At 34.9% G+C, this 10,206-nt stretch overlaps 1 protein-coding gene across 1 annotated transcript; it reads left to right on the forward strand.

Annotated features, from left to right (window-relative positions):
* Positions 1 to 2,096: 2,096 nt before the first annotated feature.
* On the forward strand, positions 2,097 to 5,432 carry LOC143540222 (uncharacterized). The gene is made up of 9 exons (XM_077033341.1): positions 2,097 to 2,247; positions 2,333 to 2,507; positions 4,224 to 4,339; positions 4,414 to 4,473; positions 4,566 to 4,698; positions 4,786 to 4,852; positions 4,945 to 5,016; positions 5,120 to 5,185; positions 5,296 to 5,432. Exons 1-9 carry the CDS (start codon positions 2,190 to 2,192, stop codon positions 5,428 to 5,430), a joined length of 882 nt encoding a protein of 293 aa, XP_076889456.1. The 5' UTR covers positions 2,097 to 2,189; the 3' UTR covers positions 5,431 to 5,432.
* The last annotated feature ends 4,774 nt before the right edge of the window (positions 5,433 to 10,206 follow it).

The following is a 10,206-nucleotide window of genomic DNA, read 5'->3' on the forward strand; positions in this document are numbered from 1 at the left end:
CGAAACGGATGAGACTTTGTTCGTGTTTGTTTATTACGCTTTTATCGGACAAACGAACAGTCCATGAACACTATACTTATTGTACATTAATGAATTGAGTTTGTTTGTGTTTAACCGTGTCAGTTTATCAAAAATAGCGCGCGAATGAACACTAACAGACACAAACTGTTGTAACCTATCACTAACAGACACAAACGAATATATATTAATTTGAGAAAAATAATCAATAAATTACCACAAAATTACCTTAAAATCCATAAGTACACCATATAATACCTAAAAGAAAGCTTAACATAGTACTCATAAACATAATTATATGAAAAATAGTAAGAGTAATAAATAAATAAATATATAACAAAAATAGTAATAGTAAAATTCTAATAAACGAACATAACCTAATTCTCTCAATTCCGTTAAGATCTAGGGTTTATGTTTCATGTAACGGCGGAAATGGACACCACGGCGGTTAACGGAGCACAAGATCAAGAGCTATCTCATATCGTCGAATTAGTCGCATCAACCGAAGCTTCCGGTTCGGCTTCAGAGGATCAGATAACGCCTCTATTGGTTCAATCAGATAATAAGCCTAAAATCAACATATTCACCGTCTCTGTAAATCCAGCAAGGTATTCGCTCCACAAACCCTAGTTTATTTGTACTAGTTTGTAAGATGATAGAAGACTTAATTGTGCTATTATATTCGATACTAAAACTCTATAATATAGGTAGCAGCCGTAGGAGTGTGCACTTCGGTTATTAGCCTAAACCGAAACCGGAGTCATTGGTTAATCTGTTTTGTTGATCAATTGATTTTTGATTAATCTGTCCAGTATATTTGTACTAGTTTGTAAGATGATAGAAGACTTAATTATGCTATTTCACATTCGATACTAAAACTCTAAATACTATAGGTAGACAGGGTGTGCACTTCGGTTATTAGCCAAAACTGAAACCGGAGTCATCGGTTAATCTGTTTTGTTGATCAGTCGATTTTTGATTAATCCGTCCGGTGTATTTGGTTAGTTTGTCGGTTTTCGGTTCGGTTGGGCTTATATATTTGCTTAGAGTTACATGAAATGGAGGTATAAAACATGAGATACATGATTTGGAGGTATAAAAACTAGAAATATATCAAAATATGACCGGTTCGTTCCGGCTAGGCTAATTTTGGTTAACCGATGGTACAAAACTCTAAATACTGCACTTCGGTTATTAGCCTAAACCGAAACCAACGAAGTCATCGGTTAATCTGTTTTGCTGATTAATTGATTTTTGATTAACCTTTTTGGTTTATTTGCTTAGTTTGTCGGTTTTTGGTTCGGTTGGGCTAATATATTTGCTTAGAAATACATGAAATTGAGGTATACATACACGAAGTGGATTTCTAACTACATGAAATTGAGGTATAAAACATGAGATGCATGAATTATGAATTGGAGGTATAAAAACTAGAATCATATGAAAATATGACTTGCTCGTTTCGGTTCGGCTAATTTTGGTTAACCGAGGGTACACAAGACAAAAATGATAACTGATTTTCGGTTGATTTGGTTTTCGGTTAATCTAGGTTTGGTTTTGGTTAACGGTTCAGTTATTGCTCACCGTTGTCAGAGCTGTAGAGAGTCGGAAGCTTGTATTGGAAAACAATAGCAAAACATAAAAGAAAAGAAACATGATTATTCGCTTTGGTGTTTTGTTGATACCTTAACTAACCAATTGTGGCTAAAACAGGAACAACTTGCAAGATTGATTGAAGCAGAGACGTCACCCTTTAACACAGTTTGTTAGTTGGTTATGGAATGGATCTAGGTATTCTGGATTGTTGTGTATGGCATCATCGTCTTCGATTTACGGTATCATGGAAGTTCTTCTGGATGTGTTCTCTGGTTAGTAATTTCCTGGTGTATTTGAACATTGACCTTTACGAAGTTACTGAATGACAATAATTGTGTATTTTTATGTAATGGCAGCTCAATCACTTCCTCTATTTGAGGTAGCATTTACAAGATGTGTAATTATTTCAATATTATCGTTTATGTGGTTAAGAAGAAGCGGAGAACCAATATTTGGATTGTTTATGTGGCTAAAACAGGAACAACTTGCAAGATTGATTGAAGCAGAGACGTCACCCTTTAACACAGTTTGTTAGTTGGTTATGGAATGGATCTAGGTATTCTGGATTGTTGTGTATGGCATCATCGTCTTCAATTTACTGTATCATGGAAGTTCTTCTGGATGTGTTCTCTGGTTAGTAATTTCCTGGTGTATTTGAACATTGACCTTTACTAAGTTACTAGAATGACAATAATTGTGTATTTTTATGTAAAGGCAGCTCAATCACTTCCTCTATTTGAGGTAGCATTTACAAGATGTGTAATTATTTCAATATTATCGTTTATGTGGTTAAGAAGAAGCGGAGAACCAATATTTGGACCTGCAAATGTTAGGAATCTTTTAGCTTCAAGGGCTGTTACTGGATGTGTATCTTTGTTAGCTTTCATTTACTGGTAAGTCTTCCTTCTGAACCATCTGCAGTTGAATTATTAACCCTTATGCTTGTGAATAACTGCTTGCGCTACGAATTTGTGCTCTTAGTATCAGATCATTCATGCTTTTTGGCATTTATGGTTCACATTCAAATCTGATATCTATATGCGTTTGGTTAAATTTCTACATTTGTACGCTCTTTTTTATCAGCTTTGTGATAGAGTCATTTTTTAGTATCTTGCCGTTGATGTTTTCTGGATTTTTTGCAAATCAAATCAGACTTCTAGTTTTTTTTTCTCTTATGTAGCTAGTTGTGAGTTTATCTGAGTGGATATAAGGGCATAGTTGCTAGCCAAGTCAGACCAAACCAAAGCAAATCAGCCGGTTCAGCTGGTTTGATGTTTATGCGGTTCAATCCACGGTTTATGTTTTGAAAAACCGGTTTAATGGTTCAGCCAATGGTTTGGAACTTAGAACCGGATGCTTTAACTTGTTATTAATATTTTTGTTTGGAATATGCATTGTGTAGATGCATTATATTCATATACCATCTTTATTTTTAGAAAAAAGTTGATAGTTGTTACAAACTGTCATTATTTAGTTTTTGTTGTCTTTTGCCAATGAGCCCGTTATAAGTTTGCATAGGGTTTATTTCCTGTATATTGAGGGTTTCTCCTCCATTGTAATTACAAAATTCAGATTATTATGTGTTTTCTACACAAACAAACAAACTTGAAATAAAGAAGTGGTCCAAATCATGACCTATTTTGGCCGGTCTGGTCGACCCAACCAATTCAGCATATTTGGTTTGCCATATTCTGAAGCCTAAGTGGTTCGGCCCAGTTTTTTTTTTTTTTGTCTAAACCATTGTTAGTGATTTGGTCTGCTTCAGTATAGTAAAACCTTTAACAGTACCCATATGACTACCGAGAAGAAGCCATTTGTTTTTTCCACTCATGTATATGGTATAATGCAAATTTAACCATAAACTAAAAGAGGGAGTAAATTGCATTCTTCTGTGAGAAAAATAACGTATGTTAATTTTCTTACGTTTTAAATTCTTATACTCTTTTCAAGGATAACCGGATAAGCACATCATGCTTTATTAAGTGCTTCTCCAACTATTAATGATTTATTCTGAAACACAATTGGTTTTTTTGCAACATTGTTTACCAGTTAAACTGCGTTATCGAATTAAATGCCATTTACTTTATATGCTTTTTGTAGTGGCTATTAACTTCTCATGGAGATTCTAATATTATATTTGCCTTGCTGTTGCCTAAGGTTGTTCCAAACATGCGTTTAAGCATTTGTTGAATACATCTGTTGGAAACTAATTGGATCGAGTATCACTGACAAACAACTGGTTATCTGACCTCACTCTAGGTCAACTACTATGTTGTTATTGATCGAAAACCACACTTTACAAAGATGTTTTAACCCTCTATTGATACCCAAACCTATCCTAACTCAAACTTCTAATGATAAGCAACAAGTTCCTAATCACTATTCTTAACTGTTTAACAACTAATAAAACCCAATAAGACTAAAAGTGTAAATACTAGATACTGATAATTATCTTAACTCATAAGTCCATAATCAGCAATTCTAGCCATGCTTCCCTTCGGTAACATTCTTATCGGATTATCTCAAAGACTTGACCCGTTTCACATATGAAATCAAGATTACATCCTTCATTTTGTCCCTTAATTTTATGGTGAAACTTATCTTTGCAGTATTCAGAGACTACCTATGTCTCAAGCTATGATATTAAGCTTTACAACTCCGTTTATGGCCTCAGTTGCAGCATGCTTCATTTTACATGAGAATTTAAAAATAACAGACATAGCAGGTACAATAACATCTGTAATTATGAAACATTTGATTATGTTTAATACTTACGGCTTACCAATATCTGTTCTTCAGGTATTGCTTTCAGTTTCTTTGGGGTGCTCTTTCTACCTGGATCACCTACCAGCATAGAAGGTACAGAAATGAGTTAATAATCGAAAGGAATCAATATTATAGGTCTTTTAACAGCTTTTGTATTATCATATGTGTTTATATATTCTGTGCAGGGGTATCAGTGGAACCTAAATTAGGTCAAGGGGTGCATGTTTTTGCAGTTTTGATTGGTTTAGTGTCATCATTGGCTGGTGGAGTTAGTTATTGCTTTCTAAGGGCTGCAGCTAAGGCTTCCGAACAACCTGTGTAAGTATGGCTTCTCATTTTACTGTTTGTCAGTATTATTTTACCAAGTTAAATCTATATTTTTTTTAAATTTTCATTTTGTTTCAGGGGTACTATATTTTCATTTGGTCTACTCTCTACTACTGCAGTGGCAATATGCATGCTAACCACCCTAGTAAGACTGTAATTTGTTAACGCACGTATGTGTGCGTTTCATATTCTATTTTTTACTGCCATTTAACGTATGCATTTAATATTTTCTTTCAGGAATTTGTGCTGCCTAGCTTTTATTCGTTTGTTCTTATGATTTTTCTCAGCATATTGGCATTTTTTGCTGAGGTAACATACAATATCTACACACTAAAGATCTATGTTCAGTTTATCATTGTGCTCATTGGCGAGTTAAAAATAAATCTGAAAGAAATATAATATTCTGCTGCAGTTATTTCTGGCACGTGGGCTTCAGCTTGAGAAAACCAGCAAAGTTGCAAATATTCAATACCTTGAGGTAACGTCATTTGTTGTTTATATGAATTCAGTTTTTGTTTATAAGTTACACGACTATGTTTATTTTCATAATATTGAGGATTGATTTATATGATAACATGTTGGTTTCAGGTTGCATTATACCAGCTATGGGGCATGGGTTCATTGCGAGTGGCTCTGTCATTCGGTAAAGTTGTTGGATGTTTACTTGTTTTTGTTTCAGCTTGTTGTACCATGTATTTTGGACCAGAAAAAGAAATGGAGTAAGATGTGCAGAAATCAATGCACACCCATTTCTGTTTTTGCGTTCCAAAATGCAATTTTGAAGTTCAAGTATCATAATTTTCGCATACTTGAGTTTTTGGTTATATTGCTGTTTATGTTGGGTCAAATTTTATATTCTTCATCTTAAGCTGTATATTAAGTTGAAACGTGATGTAGTTAATATGATTATGTAATTTGTTGAAAGTCGTTAAACTAACTCATGATGGTTACTTTACTTGGCTCATGAAGGTTCGATTCACTAACCCTAGAAACAAGTTTAACAAACCTTCCAAATGCTTGTTAGACTGTTAATAGTTGAGCTCTTCTAATTCACTGCTTATTAAACTGTTAATAGTTGTGGCTGTTGGCTATAATTATCATAAACCCATGGTACACCAGTGCTCCCTTTACAAGTGTGAAGTTATGAGTTTAAATTCTTAAACCACACGTAGTGGTAACGTTTTCCTCCCAAAACGTGCTCCACCCCCCCACCCCTAAGTATGTTTTACAACTATGTATTGCAAGGTGTTGGTGTTGTCGGTGCGTTGTTTTTCTTCTTCGACCGTATAACCTTTTCCATTTTTCTGCCATTCTCTTCTCATCGTTGTCGGCCCCTGACGGTTTGAATCCACTACCATGGCCACAACCTTCGCCTACGATAGAATCGCTCCGTTTGATTAGGGCACCACCTCCACGAGCCCATCGCTGCAAAATTTAGGGGTTTTATGACCGACGTATGCGGTCATTGCTAGTGGCCATTCAAAGGACTCTGTTGTTACGGCTGGCTTGGGGGCAGGCGATGGTTTACGGCGGCAATGTAGTCACAGGCGGTGGTTCTGCTTTCGTTGACGCTTGATGTCGTTGTCGGAAGCTGTTCGACGGCACGATACATCTTCCAACTCAATCGAATACAAAGATTTTGACACAAGGTAAGAAAATGTTTAGGTGAACCTTTAGAGGTTTCACTGACTCTGAAAGTTAAACATGGTTCTTACAGATATTGCGTTGCCATTATGTTTCCTGCTACTGTCAGTATGAAGTTAGGTGATCATTGGTGACCAAATAAAATTAGGTTTAAGGCAATCCTAATAGAAATATCAATATAAAAGGTAGAAACTAAATTAAGAATACCTGATGCGTTTACAAGAAAAAACGAGGACCCAAAGGTAACTTTGTAATTTGAGTTTGATAACACTTTCTCCGCTTTTCTTTCTATCCAATTCTTTCCGATTTTGGAAGATTGAGATAAGGGTCAATTTTTCATCTAAATTATTTCCTTTCTTTTTGTTTCCTACCTTAAAAAAAACCCTCAGGAACACCTTTTTTTTTCCCCTAATTCTTCTCACTTTCTTTTCTCCTTTTCACTAAAATGGACTCACAGAATAGGTGTGCTCGGTTCGACAAGAGACGGAATTGGAATTCAGAAATCCTTCCAGTTTTGAAAAACCGATAAGAGTGTATTAACCCTTACCCAATGGATCTTGATTTACAATCATTTATTGTACCTGATAAAAGGTTACTGCTAATCTTAAAACAAACACTTGGCATTTATATTCAAGAAGTTGGAATTGGCATTTATATTCAAGCAAGAGAAGCTATGTTAAAACAATATAGTTGGGTTGCTAGCCTAGTGTAGAAGCAAAGTTTCAATTTTGGTTCTGGTTGTTAAAACTCTACTTTTAAACTAAGCAGTTAATGCGAAAAAAATATCGGATATCAGTCGAGGACCAATATCTGAGATATCGGTTATCGTAGTGAGATATTGGTGGGATATTGGTAAATTTAACATCATGTAAAATTCATATATATAGCAATTTAACAACAATAATTCTGTATAGTCTCATACCATTAAGAAATTAACATTTTTGCAAATTGCAAAACACTTATAATCTTAGCAACTAAGAATTGATTAAGACTTAAAACAATAACATTGAACACTAAAAGTTGATAATTAAGAGTTAAAACATTGATATCGGGAATATCAGTGATATATCGGTCAAATATTAGTCAAATATAGGTTAAATATCGGTCAATATCGTTGATATTATCGGTACTGATATTCTGAACCGATATTCGGACTTATATATCGCCAAGGGACCGATAACCGATATATCACTGATATATTGGCGATATCGACTACATGGCTTTTAAACAACAATACTTTGTTTACTCTAGCTAAACTAAATTTGTGGTTTGAGCGGAAAAAGAAATCGTATTCATTTATGACGTGTGATGGGCGCTTAAATGATGCCAGGTAAACGTGTGAAATACGTAGACGGCTAGGATTTTAAGACGTGGAGTGCCGTGTTATGGCCTATTGGGCTATTTCGGTTTCAATGATAGGGCCCTTTAATTTCATGAAATGTTAAAAGTTTTTTTATTTATCAAGAACCCATGTAAAGCCCAATCAAATTACAGCGAAAACACCTAGCCAGCAGGTAAAGCCCATTTTGAATCACGAAACGTGCAAATTGGTCCCGACACGTTTTCATGTTGAAAGCACAAAAGGATCCATCCTTTATCACATCATCTACTTTACCCCATTTTACTCTATTTCGCCCTAAAGAAATTACCTCTGTTTATATAATATAAAATTGATTCTTAAATTATTATTTGTGTGGTCAGCATGACCTATCATGGTGCGGGTCACTTTTTAAATAGATTTTTGTATTGTATTGTATTGAATTTAATAAAAACGTGCTGATCGTCCTCAATGTAAACAGCATGGTACTTTTAAAAATGAATATACCATTTAAGTATCCATATTGTTTGGGTAATATGAATGGATGGATGCCTTTGTGTAATGACCCACTTTAAAATGTGGTTTATGAAGACACGTAACAAATGGTCTAAAATGTTTTTTTTATCTAAAGTGCCAATGAAGAGACCACTTTGTATTTTGGGTAGTAGAAGAATTCTCACGGAGAGCCGCTCATCGAATCTTATAATCTATGACCCGAGGAAAAAATTGTGTAAAGAGCTCAACATTTCACTTTCCTACTATACGGCCGGCTGCGTGGAGTACTTGGAGAGTCTTGTTTCACCTTCAGATATATGCTTAAAGGCACGAAACAAATTAAGGGAATTAAGCAATGGAAAGAAAAGAAGATCGAATCTATTTTTCCCTTTGACATGGGTACCGTCAAATTAAGATGATGCAATACAAACCTCAAGGTTTGAAGGCAGAAGTGATCGAGTCCTACAAGTTAGGAGATATTTAATTGGTATTCATTTATTTGTTTAATTGGTATCCGGACGTGATTTGTTTCTTCGATTACGGTTGCTAGTAGATTAAACAAAAAACATAAATTAACAATAAATAATCGATTCACGCAGTTAATTGGGCCCAGATTTTGATAACTTTAATGACTAAGACTAAGCCTATTATATCTAAAAGTATATTTAATTTCAAAACTAAAAGTTTATTCGGGTTTTTCGGGTTGACCCGAAACTTATAATCAAACCCGAGAACCAACCCGAATTATGTCGGTTCGGGTACGGATTTTTTCGGGTAAAAATGACAGCTCTATTGCCAACTCAGTTTTAACGTCGTCGCAGGTGTTAAAGTATACCCTTGGGCTTTTAAAAACAGAAAGAAAGATAAATTTATGAAGCTCCGATAAAAGTTGCTATTGAATATGTATTATTAATAAATAGTAAATAATAGTTGTATATATTTTTGTAAGTTATCCTCTATTAATTGGCTGAGATCCTGGTCAAGATAACAAACCCTACCGACGCATTGCATTATTACGAATATATATAAACTAAAGGTTTTTAATCAATTATACGAGACGTCCACCTCTCTTGCTTGCAACCTCTTCGTTAAGAAACTGCAGCTGGTAACCGAATACTACTTTATTATTATTATTATTATTATTATTATTATTATTATTATTATTATTATTATTATTATTATTAGTTTTCCAAGTTGCTTGGTTAATTATTTATATATGGGTTTCCTTTGCTTGAAGATAGATCGACTTGATGGCTGATTTCATACATGATGACATTGTCTGGAATATACTTGCTCGGCTTCCGGCCAAGCCCTTACTACGATTCAGGTGTGTATCGACACGATGGAATCACATGGTTTCCGAACCAAACTTTATGAAGTTTAGATCCCGTAAAACCATCTTTCTCCCTCTAGACAAAACTTTGCATCTCATAGACGACAACGTGCCAGTTGACGACGTGCCTAATTCTGTAGTCACTCGTTGCTATCCTTTAGAAAACCTATTTGGAATATCTACACATCCCCAAGTTGTGGGAACATTCAATGGGATTGTCGTTTTGTACTATTCTCATAATCTGATCCTCTACAATCCATTCACATGTGCGTTCGACGAACTTCCATGCCCGTCTAGTGTTTCTGCCTCAGGTGCATTTGGATTAGGCCATGGTGTGAACTCGGATGTCCTAAAGCTCGTTAAGTTTAGACATCATTTTAGAGTTTGTGATGTCTTTAATTTTAAAGAGAGTTTGTGGAGTTCATTGAGCACGTCAAAAAACAAAATTGTGGTCAACATGGCCTATGATGGTGCAGGTCACTTTTTAAATGGATTTTTGTATTGGATTGAATTTAATAAGAGGGCACTGATCGTCCTCGACGTAAACAGCATGGTACTTTCAAAAATGAATATACCATTTAAGTATCCAATTTGTTTGGGTTCGATGAATGGATGCCTTTGTGTAATATCCTTCTTTAAATTGTGGGTTATGAAGACACCTAACAAATGGTCTAAAATGTATTCACTGGAATCGCTAATAAGGAGACCA

Source organism: Bidens hawaiensis, unplaced genomic scaffold (genome assembly GCF_021521415.1).
Source record: "Bidens hawaiensis isolate Kalapana, Puna unplaced genomic scaffold, B.hawaiensis_p1.1 tig00012182_1, whole genome shotgun sequence".
Classification (NCBI taxonomy): Eukaryota; Viridiplantae; Streptophyta; class Magnoliopsida; order Asterales; family Asteraceae; genus Bidens; species Bidens hawaiensis.

Excerpts from the sequence above, each read along its gene's own strand:
- LOC143540222 (XM_077033341.1), top strand. The coding sequence starts at position 2,190 with ATGGCATCATCGTCTTCAATTTACTGTATCATGGAAGTTCTTCTGGAT. Across the intron at positions 2,248-2,332 it reads TCTTCTGGATGTGTTCTCTG|CTCAATCACTTCCTCTATTT; the intron begins GTTAGTAATTTC and ends ATGTAAAGGCAG. Across the intron at positions 4,340-4,413 it reads AAAAATAACAGACATAGCAG|GTATTGCTTTCAGTTTCTTT; the intron begins GTACAATAACAT and ends TCTGTTCTTCAG.